General features: G+C 46.3%; 1 protein-coding gene across 2 annotated transcripts in view; it reads right to left on the bottom strand.

Moving 5' to 3' along the window:
- The window catches only part of LOC132904546 (TSC22 domain family protein 1), a 76825-nt gene that overhangs the window by 25120 nt on the left and 36337 nt on the right, over positions 1-15368 (bottom strand). For both annotated transcript variants that reach the window (XM_060955155.1, XM_060955156.1), the window contains exon 2: positions 8886-9171. In XM_060955155.1, coding sequence (XP_060811138.1) covers positions 8886-9171 — 286 coding nt within the window. The remainder of the gene's footprint in view (positions 1-8885; positions 9172-15368) is intronic.

Below are 15368 nucleotides of genomic sequence, written 5' to 3'. Positions count from 1 at the left end.
TTAGGTGCGTAAAATCAGCTCTCGGAGTACGCATCAATCTTGATATACCGCTCGCTATACCAGTCTCTCCAATCAAGGATACTATTTACAAATAAAAATACGAGGCGGTTATACGTCGAGTCGAGCATAATGTTTTCAACAACGTCAATTGCTTAGTGTCCGAACCGTAGACTTACTCTAACGTCCGATTTCAACGGGTCGAAGCGAGTCGAAAATTCTCAAGGAAGCAGTTTTCGCTCGATGCACCCTTCAACGTTTCCTGAGAAATAATCCTGAGGCTACGCGAGGCAACGTCCAGTTAACGGAATCATTCATACTCTACGTCAACCGTACGCGAACCGACGAGGGAACCAGCACTTGGCACACGTCAATGTCAGGTTCTCGTACTTGCGTCGTGTAAAAGTGTAAGAATAGAATCGAGTGGATAGGTTCTCCTTGTCCTTCCTCGACTCGACGTAGACAGAGGTACACTTCTTCCCGTTTGAAAACGCTTGAGCGTAATCGGTAATGGTCGCAGGGAAAGAAGGCAGAAGGAAAACAAAGCGGGCATTATCGTTCTTTGGGAACACGGCCGCTTGTAGTCACTTCAACGACTCGTACGGTAATTATGACTTGATGGCTCTATTGCTGCGGTGTCTATGTCGTTTGAAGCTGTTTTTTTTTCTTTTTCTGAACGCCAGTCATGTTTCAGTCTTTGAGTCGCTCGACTGATCTTGAAAACGCCAGAGCTTGAGATCGGTTGAGGGAGTAAGAAGAATTCGTTTTGTTTCGCTTGTGAATACACTCTGATGATTCTTCTTGGGAAAAAAAAATTATATAAGTCGTAAAACCAATCGAGTCAGATCGATCTCACATGTAATATCGAAAATTGCAGTCATTTAGAGTATTCGATAGGAAGAAAACGATTTTATCAAGAATCGAATCGAAGCTCGATCAACTCGAATAGATCAATTTGCCACCTTGCTATTCCATTATTCTGGAACAGAAAGTAAGTAGAAAATTCACGTGTCAATAACGATAACGAATAGACACCCTTCGATGGATTGTGGTAATCGACAGCGGTGTGGACCGTTAGGTACAAACGAAAAAGAAATACGTAGAGAAAGAAATTACTACCATTCGGAGGAACCGAGTTGAGTTGGCAAGCCATGGTTTGTTGATTTGCCACGAACGCGGTGGTATTTCTATCGGTTCTAATGTAGCGATATACGCCGGCTGTTAACAACTCTTTCTTCTCCTTGTGAGCGCGCCCGTCGCGTGAAACAAGATAAGCGAAAAAACGAGGGATAAATAACGGAGGCTACTTCTTAGCTATCCTTCCAACGACAAGAATTCCTAAACGAACAACGTATTTGTGTACACACACGCGTGCGCATGGCTGTGTGTATGTCAGCATGGTGAAAAAAAAAGGTTGCGAGAGGAAGAAAGAGAGAGCGTAGAACGCGGATGTTTCCGGAACACGGTGGATGGACCGTGTTTCCGAGATAAGACGCCTAAGTTCGGCATAGTTCGGTAAGTGGCGAAGATAAGAGGCATCAAGACGACTGTGTTCAGCTGTTGGAAAACACGCGATAGCCTGTCTCCAGGTAATCGACGCGACTTGTAATCTTAATTACCTGAATACCGCAGGCAGAATTGCGTAGCTCGGTGTATCAATATGACCGTTCTTTACGCTACGAGCAGAAAGAAAGTTTGTTAAGTGCGATCCTCGTGAGAACTTTTAAGTGTGCACCGCGTTCTGTTATCGGTCCAGGGAATGGGTCGAGTCAGTCACAACCAACGATACACCTGCGATTAGGAGGAAAGCGTAGAAATAATGTTGTCTTCGAGGAACGATCATTCGACGGATGAAATTAAGCCGAAGAGCAACGACTTTTTGGCTCGTTATTGGTTCAGCGCTACTTATTGCTCGCGTAAATTTTAATGGAATTCGAGAATGATTGCCGAATGCGTCTTGTTTCTACGAAACTTGAAAGTCCAGTAAAATTTACATACGAGATTCGAACCGCTTCGCAACTATCATTCCGATAGTTGTAAGCTAACAGAAAACTCGTTAAGCGCGACCCACGTGAGAACGTCGGATAGCAAATGCAGTGCGCTATTATCGTGAACGAGGCGATAGCCTGAGAAGGCACCTGCGACCAGGTTTCAAGGTATTTATAAGGACGACAAGTGTCTTGGAATAAACTCATTACGTGTCTATGATAAAGGTAATTCCACTCAGTCTCAAGGTTACAAAATTCATGTAAGTTTTCACGAAGCACGTAGTTCTCAATATCAACAAGATCATTAGCCGCGACTCGTTGCTCGGTCCTTGTCGATTGTATCGATTGTCATTGTTAACGAGTTACGAGCATCCTGAATTATGTGACGACAAACGTAACTGTCTTCCTGTGTTTAATGAACGCCACGCTATTTGAATACGGCAATTATGGTGTTACAGCTATTGTATAGTTTAATTTATAACAACACTTCTTCGGTTATGATTTACACGCTTCGTTCCAAAGTAAACTTCGCGTAATATGAGTCGATAACTAATTCCATTTCAATCGCCCTCAAAGCATAATACCCGAGAAATTGGTCCTTCGTGGCGACAATGCACGTGCTACATTTGCGCCTTTCGTATATAATCCTAAATTCATCGTTGCACCGGAAACTTCTCCGCGGATTAATGATTCGCTCGAACGTATCGGAGTGCCGTTTGTTTGCATATCATTAACGCACGGCGCGGTTAATTAATCGTTCGACGATCAGCGCTGTTACGCCTGTTATCCGCTTTCAATTTGCCATGCAAATACAATTTCGCAACTTCTTTTTTTCCCTTGCACCATCTGCTCGCGGCGGCCGCTTAGCATTTTTCATCAGGATCATGGAACGACGAGTTCGCATTGCCGCGTGAATCATGCCATCGCGCCATGTAGCTTCATTTGAGTTATTGGCTGTTCTTGTGAGAAGCTCATTTGTCGAGACCTATCAAGATTATGGACTTGAATGCTGTTAACTAATGGCTTTCATAGAAGGCAATTAAAAATTCTCCGAACTATCAAGGATGTTTACAAAAATGTAACCTCGGAAATTTGAATATCTGATGGTGGGGTTTTTCTGAACTTCGAACGCGTAGGTTTGGCGCGATAACTGAAAATGATTTAGAAACGTATTTCTTTGACGTATTGCTATGGTACATATACATATAGCATCTGAAACTGATAGAAAATCCTCGCGTGTGAATTTTTCGTCTCATGCTTCTTGAAAATCCTATTCTCAATCCTTTAAGATCCTAAATCGAGTTGGAATATCAACCAGTACACGAACTTCGTTCATTTCTGTTGAAGTGATCGCCACTTCTAAGAAAACTCTACATCTGATTTTTGGTTTTCTCAAGCGCTAAGGTCATCGATAGCGCATAGACAAAAGAATGCGTCGATGACAAACCATAAGCGGTACACGTGCGACTTTGGCTTCAGGATTCTTTTAGTCAGGGTAACATTGCTAGCGTGCGGATCTGGACCAGCTTACATTGTATTCCACACTTTGTACTTTAATATTTACAATATACAGGGTGCGCCGTTAGAATCCGGACAAAAGAAGTTTTGTGCAGAAAGTTGTTTATTTAAGTCAATACACAAAAACACATGAAAATGTTGTTATATCTCATTTAAAGGGTCCTTGCTGAGAACTTTTATTCTATGTAACCACCCTCTGCCTCTATGACCTGCTCTATTCTTGCTCTAAAGCGCGAGCACGCTGACTTCAACTGGTCGCGTTTAATTGTCGCGAATTCTGACTCGATAGCAGCTCGTAGGGAGTTGACGTTGGGGTGCCTGCATTTATTAGTTTGTCTCTCGATAACGCCCCACACGTAATAGTCCAATGGGTTTAGGTCGGGACTGTTAGGAGGCCAGAAATCTTTCGACCAAAACATGTCCACATTGTCAGAGAGCCAATTTTGAACAAGATGACTTGTGTGAGCAGGTGCGCCATCTTGTTGAAATAAATACGGCCTTCCAGAAGCCGTAATTTCCATCCACGGCTTTATTACTGTCTTCAGGAACAAACATCTGAATTCTAATATGGTGGGAACTACAAATTGAATTCTGTCCGAATTCTAACGGCGCACCCTGTATATACTTACAATACTCTACAATTTACCCACGCGTTTCTTTAATTCCACATACATCGAATAACCTTAACAATTTCCATCGTACGCTACCAAAAAATCAGCAAGATCCGTCCACTCCAGAATCTAACAGCGTTCTGTATCCGTTTCGTTTTATTTAAAACGTCAAATTGTTTTATTTCTGCCATACATTGGAGTCGAGCGGAGAACAATTCCTCGGCAGGACGCGCGGATTAACCGTAAGCGGCCGATAAATGCGAGCACGCGTAACGAATCGGGGTGCACGCAATCAAAGGGGAGCACACAAGTGTACGGTAGCCCTGCAGCGCGCAAGAAACCGCTGCCAATAAATCTACGTGGGCGAGATTGCCTCTAAGATTAAAAGTACGCGGCTCGGGAGAGAGCATATAAAAGTGGCGGGCACCAGGAGGAGCCGTCGAAAAATTTTCGGTCGCACGAAAGGGACCTGGTTCGCTCTCGTTTGCATCCTTCTGGAGCTCGCACTTTACGGGCGCGAACCAGCCTGTTTCTCCTTTTTTCTGCGAACCGAAACATGCGACATCGTGGCTACGGGGAGAAAACGACACCGATGACCAATGGATTCCTCGATTAGATGCCCGGCTCAATTAAACGGGGTACTCCCAGCTCCTCTTTCCGAACGATTTATCGTTGCCGACCCTTTACGTAAAAGTGAACTCCTTGTACAGGGATTACCTTATACTTGTGGTCGTTGAGGATAAAGGATTTTTCCTATGTGAAGAAAAAGTCTCGGATATTCCATTTTTTTAGAGAGAAACAGATCGTAGCACGAAAAAGTTTGATAATTACGACGTATCAACGCGAAACTCTTTAATCTTTTAAGAAACGGATCATGGAAATAAACAAATGGATGATAACTAAAGAGACTGCGATTTTTCATTGCGAAAGTCTTCAAACTTTCCGGGAAGAAACCAAGTGAATTTCACGAAAACACTCCCAGTTTTCTGTACCCTAACTTGGAGGCACCGAAATCTCGAGGCGTTATCCTGGTTACCAAAGGTGTGACGATGCACCGCTCGCAGAGGAGAAAGAAGCACAACGAACAACGCTACGACAAGAACGCTCCCGGTCAGAGCAGAGGGGCTGTTACTGGACCGTGCAAAGAGAAAAAGAGGCCTCGTTATGTAGTCTGGGTCCAGTATATAAGTACGCAACGAGAGATAACATCGGCCCAATACGAATATACGTAGCCGGGGGCGCGTAACGCGAATTAAAAGGATGACTCAGGCGAGGACGAGCATGCTTTTGCGAAACGCAAGGATATCCTAACAAGCAGCCGATTAAACCAGACCAGGGACGATAAACGACATTCGCTGCGAGAGGGATGAAGTTGTCTCACGGTTTTACACGCTCGAAGGAGGCTGTTCGACGTGTGCTATTACAATCAGCGTGCGGCTTCGCGTTCTAATTGACGGTCTGCGATCATTTCGTGCGGCATCGCGTGATTAGCTCACAATCAAGCGAGCCACGATCCATTGCGTTTAAAACGGAGCTTCACGCGGCGATTTCGACTTCCCATTCGAGATGCTGCCACGACGATTCAACCGTCGCGTTAGCGTGTTTCTTTGCGGTTGTCGGCACTCCGTTGGGTGCACCCTCATTTTACTCGAACGATCCACTGTCGATGGACGATCGGTTAAAATCGAGCGGCGATCGCTGATGGAAACGCGTCGCCTCCGGCTGATCCTTTTTCATCGACCGTTATACACTCGTATCTTGCGATGCGTCTCGATTGCTGCTGTCAACTTTCGACGTGGTAATTTACCCAGTCTTCGGGTAAGCACTATATTATACATATATCTCGCATCTAATTCTAAGAAATACGCGTTTCGTACTTCAGGGGTACACAGAGGAATGCAACGTCTGGTTTAAAAATCGGTTCTTGAAAAACTCGAGTGGAGAAATATTCGCGATCAAACAGCACGTTCAAAAAGATGCTTAGCAACGTTGTCGTGTTAAGGAACGAGTGGTCCCGAAGTCACGAGGAATCGCGCGTCCACACGAGAGCCGGTCTCGAAAGAAACTCGAGAGCTCGAATTAAGTTCTCTCTGTCCCTTGCGTTTCGTTCGTCCGCCCGTTGCATCCCGTCTTCTCCTTCGCGCCGCTTCATGCCACGACGACCAGTTCGCGCACTCGCACCACCGACTCTCGAGTCGGAGGCGCGATCTCGTAATTATTACGTCGCGCAAGATGCGAAGTGACGCGATGATTACCCCATCGCGAGGCTGCCTTAAACATCCCCCCATCTCGAGGTCTCCTCTCTCTTTATCCTCTCCCATTCCCTCCTCCCTATTTATCTTAGCGTTTTTCGCGAAGTAATTGCATCGGTTTCGGACAAGACAACAGCGTCCGGACGCGGATCGACCGTAATCTCATCGGTCTACGAAGCGCTTCGATCTTTAGTTGATTTATCTCTTTAATAACGGCATTAAAATCGACCACACGGCTTATTACGAGTCATCCATCACTTGAACGGGTCGCGCTTGTCTTTCGACTGTGGCGTGTGAGTTTCAATTTCCATGGTGTCGGAGCTTGCGTTTCGCTCGACCGTCCTCGCGCGACCTTTCGTTGGATTTACGAGCGCCCGAACCGTTCGCCAGTGGTTCGTCAGGCGGCCGCTACGACGACAGAAGGAGGAATAAATCTTCGCTTTAAAATGAAGCGGGCGACGAAACGCGGCGAGAAAACGAAGCCACCATTCTCCAAGCTAATTGTCGGCTGGCGTAAGCGGTGGAACGACATGCCGGGAGCACAGGCGCCCGAGCGAAACGGGGATGGGGCCGAACGGAGCGCGTCCTCGTTGCACGGTAGGATGCACCGGGCCGCCATTTTCGTGGCGGTACAACAGAGGCGTAATAACTGCTGGAATTCATGGTAATGGCGATAATGCGTGCCTGGAACGATGGGGCCCGCAGGGGCTGAAACAAGGAGGAGGGCGGTTGCGCCGAACAGGCCTCGAACAGAGGTGGGGCACCCTGCCACGATACGAACAGACTTACGTATGTATATATGTACACTTTGGTTCGCGTACGTGCGAACCAAGGTCCTTCAGGGTAGAACTGGCTTTCTGATTGGACGAATTCCTCCGACCGAATGTACAGCACGGCCTCCGTCCAAAGAACCTTTTCAATCGAAACCGTTTCTACATCGACTGTTTAAGCATCGATCGATGCGGTTTTGTTTTTACGTTGTTCAGTTATATGCAATCTTGTCTTTTATTATTCAATTCCGCGTAACCAACCTTGAATCCTTATAACCAGCCTTGAAATCGTCCATATCGAATTTGACAGATTCAAATGTTCGCATCTCAGAACCTGGCAGTCTGGAATTACTTTTTTCTATTTTTTTCTTATTATTTCGTTTCGTAGCCTTTTGCTACGAACCTCTACGATTATCAACGTGTCAACTAAGTCGAGGAACGAGGAGAGAAAAATAGATCGTGAATACGATCGCTGAAGGGAGAGTCACAGGAGTGGTCGTATCGGGCCTCCGATTGGTCGAAAGGTCTCAGCCGGATGTGGAGGTCGGGCTAAAGCGAGGGCGAGCTCTTGAATTATCCGTCTTAATTTGTCCGTCACGAGAATTAGCGCGAGTCGAATGAGGGACATGTGGAGAGGGAGCGTGCGAGAGAGCGGTGGAGTGAAGTTTTACAGGCACGAACGCACGCCGGGCCTCCCATGGTGCACCCAACGGTCGACCTTTCACCCCGAGGACCCCATACGCTGGAAGACGTACACCTTGCGTGCTCGTTCCCTTTTTACGTTTTAACCAATTCCGTCCTATCGATTATGACATCGCGAACGCCTTCGAGGTATACGAGACGTTAATGTTCTACGTAGCGTTACATTAAAAGACTACTTCTCTTTCTCCCTTTTCTCAAATGTACAAGCAGATCGATAGTTCGTTTCACTGATCCTATCGGAAAGAAACGATAAATATTTTATTATTTAATAGTTTGCTTTAGAGATATACGCATCCTAACGTTCTATTTCCTGACATTAAATCTTAATAGGTCGGCTCACCTCGTTTGCCCCTAATTTCCTGCGACTGTATGGACAGCTGTCTGACCATCGACTTCGAGTATCTTCTCGTAATAAAGTCGTTTCTGCTTTTCTTATGTAAAAAACGAGCAAACGAGACCTCAGGATGGAACACCGCGCGTTCGATAATGCCCGTCATTTTCTCAGTCGGTGTGCATCGTTACATCTCGTAATAAACGCCCGAAAAAATTCATCCAGTCTGACTTTTCGCGAAAATACTTTAATTACGCGAATGTCGAGAGTCGTACTGGTCACTGGACTCAGAGGATACTTTAGGAGAGACTTTGTTTTTCGATAGAATCTTGGCTTGAAGCATCCTCTAGAAAAGCTGTTTACTCGGCAAATACGCCAAAAATACGGTGAAGTATGTACAGAAGGAATAACACGTGGCCCTTGATGTTACCACTATAATACTTTCTTAACCCTTTTCAAGAGAGGCCCGGTTGAAGAGCTGACAAGAGGAAGGCATTCCGAAAGGGACACTGAAAACATCATCTTTCAGAAACGCGTCGTCAAAGCAAAACACTGACACAAAGGATCTTAATTGGAACCGAAGAAAAATCTATAAATTTGATCGAGTAAACGACTCGTCGCGTGTTTGAACGATTACCCACGAATACCTGGAATATCAGTATCATTGGAATGGAGCGCGTGAAGTGTGGAAATAAGATTGTGCCGGTGGCACTTACCGAGAGTGCCGTCTAGGGAAAAGGAATGCCTGTTGTTCCTCCACGCCCACGAACACAAATCACAAGTGGTAAGTCCGTCGGTGGTAACACCCTCCTCGGGTAAATAAGGTGGTCTAGGCGGCGGTGGTACGAAGCTCCCGATCACAGCCCAAAGAGAATCGACGTCGTTGCCGACGCCCGTGTAGTACAGCAGTTCCTCCTCGGCCACACCGGCAAACCAGTCCATGTCGTTTACGCTGGGATGAACCGTGTTGGTGCTTGGTGTGCTCGTACTAACGACCGTCACCTGCAACGTGACCATCCCCATTAAACAATGGATTTTGGTTGAAACGTTTAAAAAAGACTATTATTTTCTTACAGTGAAACGAATCCTTCGAGTATACATTGGATCCTCCTTTAAACGTTCAGGAAATTGTCGAGTAAAGGATGGTGTAGATACCAAAGAACGACTTTCTTTTAACAGGTTGAAATGGACAAGAAGTTCCGGATAAATACGGTTAATGGAAGCAGCGTGGAAACATTACGCTTCCCAATTGGAAGGATACCTACATCTGTCCAGGAAAGCAGCGAGAGATCGCAGTGAACAGACTGATGATCCTCTTCCGCTCGTGTTTCGTGAATCACCGGCGCAAATAGCGACTAAAAAGTATACCGTTCGGCTGGTCGTTTTGTTTTCTGAACCGACCGGACGAAGAGAGAGAAAGAGCGGCACTTTGTGGGGAACGTTCGGTCGTCCTAACTCCTACGACAAACAGTTGAAACGGTGCGGGCGGTCGCAAACAAATCTTTCTCCCTGCGTCTCATCGCTTCCAAGTTTTACGCGACGGATAAACCTCGGTAAACAGTGACAAAGCGTTCGTACGTTCATCGTCGTCCGAATAATTGGGATTGATGAGTCGCGTCCTTGGGAGTGTTTCTTGTAATTGGGGCAGTGCACAAAGGAATGGTGACGATGCACCTTTGGAAATATTCTCATCGTTCCACGGTCTATCGACGGACTTTAATCACCAAGAGATCTAATGCATCTTCCTTTCATCAATTTCTTTGATGATGAGATTCGAATGTTCCATTAGGCGTTTAAGCAGTTTGTAGTAACTTCCATGGTGTAACAATAAGGCACGTGATTGCTGAGTATTCTTCAGCTGTTATTTTAAACATACCGTATTTCTTGTAGTTTTCTATATTTTTGTTATTATTGGAATTCCCTTGAATCATCGAAATTTACATTTTTTCCTGAATGGGAAAGTCTTCCAAGTTAAATATTATAGAAACGCGTTGCTAACAGGGGAATTGCCGAGACGACAGATTATTCCTCGCCACATACATTTTTTATCTCAATTTTGGTATAACTTTCGCTAAAAGTACAAAACGGCTTACAACATGTAATATCGTTCCTTCATGCTTCGATTTATGATCTCGTTATACAACGGAGACTGTTATGACTATCAGCATACCTTCGAATTCGTAATGAAAACCGTAACATGATCGAAAAGTTGAAATGCCCTTACGAAGATCACGAATTACGCTATAATCATTGATAACTGGAAGCCACGAGGATTCTACTCGACAAAATGAGCAACTCGCGCATATTACGGGGAAATATCGTGCGGATGATTGTAACGCAAACTCCATTCGATTAATAGAATGAACGTTGTCGTGTTGGTATCTGCGACGAGACTAACCTCCCAGCGAGCACGCTTTAGGGAGGAGCGACTTCGAACGATTTTCTGGTATCGATGCTTACACAAGCCGCGATTACCCCGACGAACGACCATGTGCCACGAGACCGTGGCTGCCTCGAGCAACGAATTTCACACACGATTTCCCTCGACTCGAAGAAATACCACCTTCCACGCCGCGTTTCTTTCAACTACGAGAAATTGAAAGGAGCGTATTTATATTCGTCACAGCCCGAACCTGCCTTCCAGCCACGCGCAACATAATTGCTCTTGATTATTGAAAGAACGAGCCACGAAGGACTAGAATTAAGGATAAATCGTAACAGTAATTTCTATCGTCCTATCGTTCGTTCTAACTTCGTGCACCTCTAAACATCGTTAAATTGATTCCAAGAATTCAGAAATTTCATGTTCGACCATGTCGTGTCTTTGTATTTCTCGACAATTTGTCGATAGAGCTTGACGAGAAACATTGTTCATGCACGAACTCGAGGTGAACCTTCGCGAGAATTACATTGTGCTCGTGTTTCAATTAAACGAATTGTATCATGTGGAAGATCGCGTCGATTTTTGTGCCTCCTTTTACGCGGTTTCTCCACAAAAAGAAGTAACGCACAAGGATCGAAACACCCTGGTGTCCCATGGACCGGGGTGCTTTTGTGTCGGACGAAGGGGGTCCATGACCGTGATTATGGATGGGCCTTAGCGTCGATGGGGCCCCGCGGTCGCCGCACAATGGCATGCATTGATCGGCTTAATTACCGTGATATCGGCGTAATTAAAGCCCCGTTGTGTCAAGACCCTTCTCTCGAAGGCGTCGACAAAACCCGTGACTGGACTCCTGGCATCAGGATTCATCTCCCTCTTCGTCGCACCTCCCTGTTCGCCTGCTTTTTTATTTTCTCTGTTCCGCTTGGTTCGAGAGACCGCTCTGTCACTTCCTCGCGCGCCTCGCCGATGCTTTGTTAATAAGCTATTATCCGCACACGGTGACGCGCCTTCGACGAATCGCCGCGTATTCCACGCTTCAGGCGTTTTCAATCACGCTATGTACGAAAAACGCGAACATCCAAGCGTACCTAAATCGACGTGCCAGTAAAATTCCAATGATCCTCATTTCAAAACCTTGATCATCCGTTACTGATCTCTGAGAACAATAGGTATTACGAAAATTGAGGTAAGCACAATCTGCCAAATTTAATTTTAACTTACACCGTGTATGACGGAGAACAGAACAATAGAATATCGTCGTATACCGCTTTTCCAAGATATCGAGTCGCGTTGGTTTAAACGAATTACAAAATTCATCGTGTTTTTATAATTTCAAGAGCCTACGTCAAGTTTGTGTATTCAAAGAAATTCACACGGTTACGTAACGCTGTTCACGCAATTAATTCGAGTAGGAAGCTGAGCAAGAACGGTGTAAACGAGACAACTAACCAAATCGTGCAAAATCCAGCAGGAGTTTGACAGGGATCGTGAGCAGCCTGAACTCGGTGAGTGAACACAGCAGTTGGCTGTAGTACGTATATACGTTTACGTTAACAAATCGTGATGAAGTCAGCTTAGAGTACGATGCTTGTCGCGCTACGGTCAATTAACACGTTAGGAAAAAGGTCTCCTCGTGAGAGAAATTGATTGATTTGCGATTCTCCGCTATAAACGTAACGAGCAAACCGAAAGCCTCGGTGTGCCACGAGAGAAGCCCGTGGCTTTCGATCTCCTCTCAGTTGCCTCGTTATGTTCGAACGGGACGTATCGTTATAATTACGAGGCGTTGGCGTTTACGAGCGAGAGAATGATGCTTCGTACCTGTTAACCTGAACGTTCTCTTCGCCGCGTCATTCGTTCCTGTGCTCCGCGAGCGTCGCCTCGTTAAAAGATTCGTTAACTTCGCGCCAGCCGATCTTGTTTATCGTATTATTCCACTATGAATTTTAAATCGTGGTCATAAAGAAGCTCTAGCTTGCTCAGAAAATTTCATTGTTACAGAACCTTGACTCCAACTCGAAGGTTCTCCGTTGGCAAAGAAGATTCATTCTCTGCGTCGTAAAACAAACACGCGCTAGAAAAAGAGACAGTTCCTCTCAGCGGGACAAAGGGACGAATTCTCTCGTAAAATCGGAACGAATCTTTCCCACTGTCGACGGAACGCGTCAGCCCCTTTTCCCGAAACCCCGACTCCCCCACCTGGAACGGAACGGCACGAATTCCTTGGTCTCGGCTCGAATCCATCTTAGAGAATTACACGTTGGAATTCGCGCCCTCTTTCCGTCGACTGCGTCGGTCTCTGTGTTTCGTCGGCTGCCGCGCTGTCCATTTGCAATTCTGACACACTTCGCGGCGCGGCTATAGAAGCGATCGTCCCTGTATCGGCCTCTTCGACGAGGCCGCAGAGGAATCTGTCCGCAGTTTGAAGGAGGAAGGTGCCGCGAGTGGCGGTAGCGTTGGAATACCAAACGATTCCCGGAAACCGCTTCCACCTCACCCCCGGTTTCGCAGCCGGTCTTCCTCCTCTTCAATTTCGTCCTTCTCGTGTCGCGCGTTCGTTCGTTCCTTGGCTCGTTCTCGTTGGTCCGCTCGTGTCCTCGTGGTCATTTTCGTTGTCGTCGAAGAAGGCCTCCCCATGCCTCCGAGTTTTCGGGCGCGATACAGAGAGACGCGTGGAGAGGGGGCTGGACTGTTCGTGGCCAGCTTTAAGGGGTCGTTAAGAATGGGTTCGAGGGCCAGGGCCGTATATAACGGATAATTGACAGCCGTTCTCGAGGCCGCCGTTTACTTTGCATGGACATTGAATCCGCGCGGCAACGCCGGACGAATGGACGGGCGGACGGACGAGCGGACGGATGGACGAAACGAGACGAGAAAGCATCGACGTGGGACCACGAAATTCGAACGCGAGGGAGACCGGCCGCAGATACGAGGATGCTGTTAAGGGAACGGGCTAAGGGAGGTACGGTGTAAAGGCAAATACTCGGGCTGGCCAACCTCGTAAATTCTTCAATTTCGATGCTCGAAAAGGCACAAACGCGGCCGTGTTATGCTACTCTTCCTCCCGTAACCGCGACCACGAGCACGGATTCGGTTTAATTGCCGGCCGCTGGGAAAACGGATCGATCCCGCTTGTGCCGGCGTTGAAGTCTCCGCCGTTGGAGTCTCTTCTGACGCTCCGATTGCAATTGAAATACGAAACGAATATTTTTTATTATTAGCGTATCTTTTTCTGTCGTCTAATATTTACATGTGCAATAGTTTATGTGACGTAATATCATTGTCATTGATTCGAAATTACACGTACCAGGACAGTGACACGTACAGTACTTAGAAACAGGATTTAAACGGTACAAGAAAGGTCGGTGAACACGCGTGTCATGTGATATTATCCGGGGATCCGTTCCACGCCACATTCCTGAACGACATAATAACAATGTACAGTTACACGAATGACAAGTAGAGCAGTCGCGATGCCCGTGAAAGTGCGCTCTTCTTCGTCGAGTTATGCCGCAAATTACGATCTCCCGCTGGTTTGTCGTGCGCGACCCCACGCGTACCCTGATGTACGTAGTGCCACGCAACTCTCTCGCATTAAGAAAGTTGATGAAGTCTTTCGTGCACGTTTCAAACGACCACTTTTTCCCTGTATCGCGTTTCTCACTGTTACGATCATGGCAATCTGTACGATGAGGGAATTTTTTTTCTCGACTGTCTCGTTCTCGACTCTCGTTCAACGCGGACTATCGGGCGTGAAGCTACTTAAGGGAAAACAAATGTTAGAATAATTCCGTGTGACTTTAATCGTATCGTATCGGATGAATCGGTTGATGACACAATAGGACGATGATGAACACAAGAGTTGGGTGAGGGTGAGAGCGAATAAATTTTGATACTCCGCAGGACACCTACGTTCGCCTCGCATTGTAAAACTCAGAAACATATAAAGGGGAAGAAATGGGGAAACAAACGGACAGGGATGAAGGGACACGCAATGTACCGAAATATGCATTTCACTATGGTGTCTGTGGGCTGGACGATATGTTAGCGAGATTGGTATCAGCCGGGAGCGATGGGAACGATTCCGCGAAAGCAGGTTGCCCGGTCCAAAGTGACTTGTCAAAAGATTCCCGACCTCGCTCTCTCTCTTTCCAAGAGTCAGGTAATCGATCGTGTGGTTTCAGGCAACGATTTTTCTGTTCCTCGACCCTGGTACCTGTGGTTTCTCCTTTTCTATTTGTCGCTCCGACCTTCCTTTCTCCGACGAATCGTGGACTTGTCAACTCGTTTGGCTTACACCGGCTCGGTGATCGAGATAAAATCCAGTGGTGGCTTAGCTACCCATAATGATACCGGTGCAGAACTCGTCGATGGACCAGTCCGATGTCACAATATTGATGTACACGCGGGTGCAATAGTCCTACTTGACCTGATGTCGATCTTTGTCGCGATTCCAACATGGTGCTGCTGTTCGATGATTCGATTATCAGTTTAAGAGAGACCGACATCGTTCGGAGGATAACGTACGCAACAAATTTTTATCTCTCGTTATCGCAGCGAATTAATTTTGACATCGTTTAATACAATAATGAAAATTACTCGAAGAACATCATCGGAATGACTGTAAATGATCTTTAGCTTAAATGGCTTTTTACTAAGAGAACGCACCTCATGCGGAACCGGAATAGAATTTATTAATGCTTTTCGTTCGAGCGAGCTTTATTGCCCCGGCGAAAAAACCAGTAGCGTTGCTCGATTTTGCTAAAGTCCAATTACCCCCTGATAACAAAGGCGCGCTTTGCTCGCTGCCAAC

Source organism: Bombus pascuorum, chromosome 2 (assembly GCF_905332965.1).
Source record: "Bombus pascuorum chromosome 2, iyBomPasc1.1, whole genome shotgun sequence".
Lineage (NCBI taxonomy): Eukaryota > Metazoa > Arthropoda > Insecta > Hymenoptera > Apidae > Bombus > Bombus pascuorum.
Note: the sequence above shows the minus strand (reverse complement) of the source record. Positions and strands in the feature narration are given on the sequence as shown.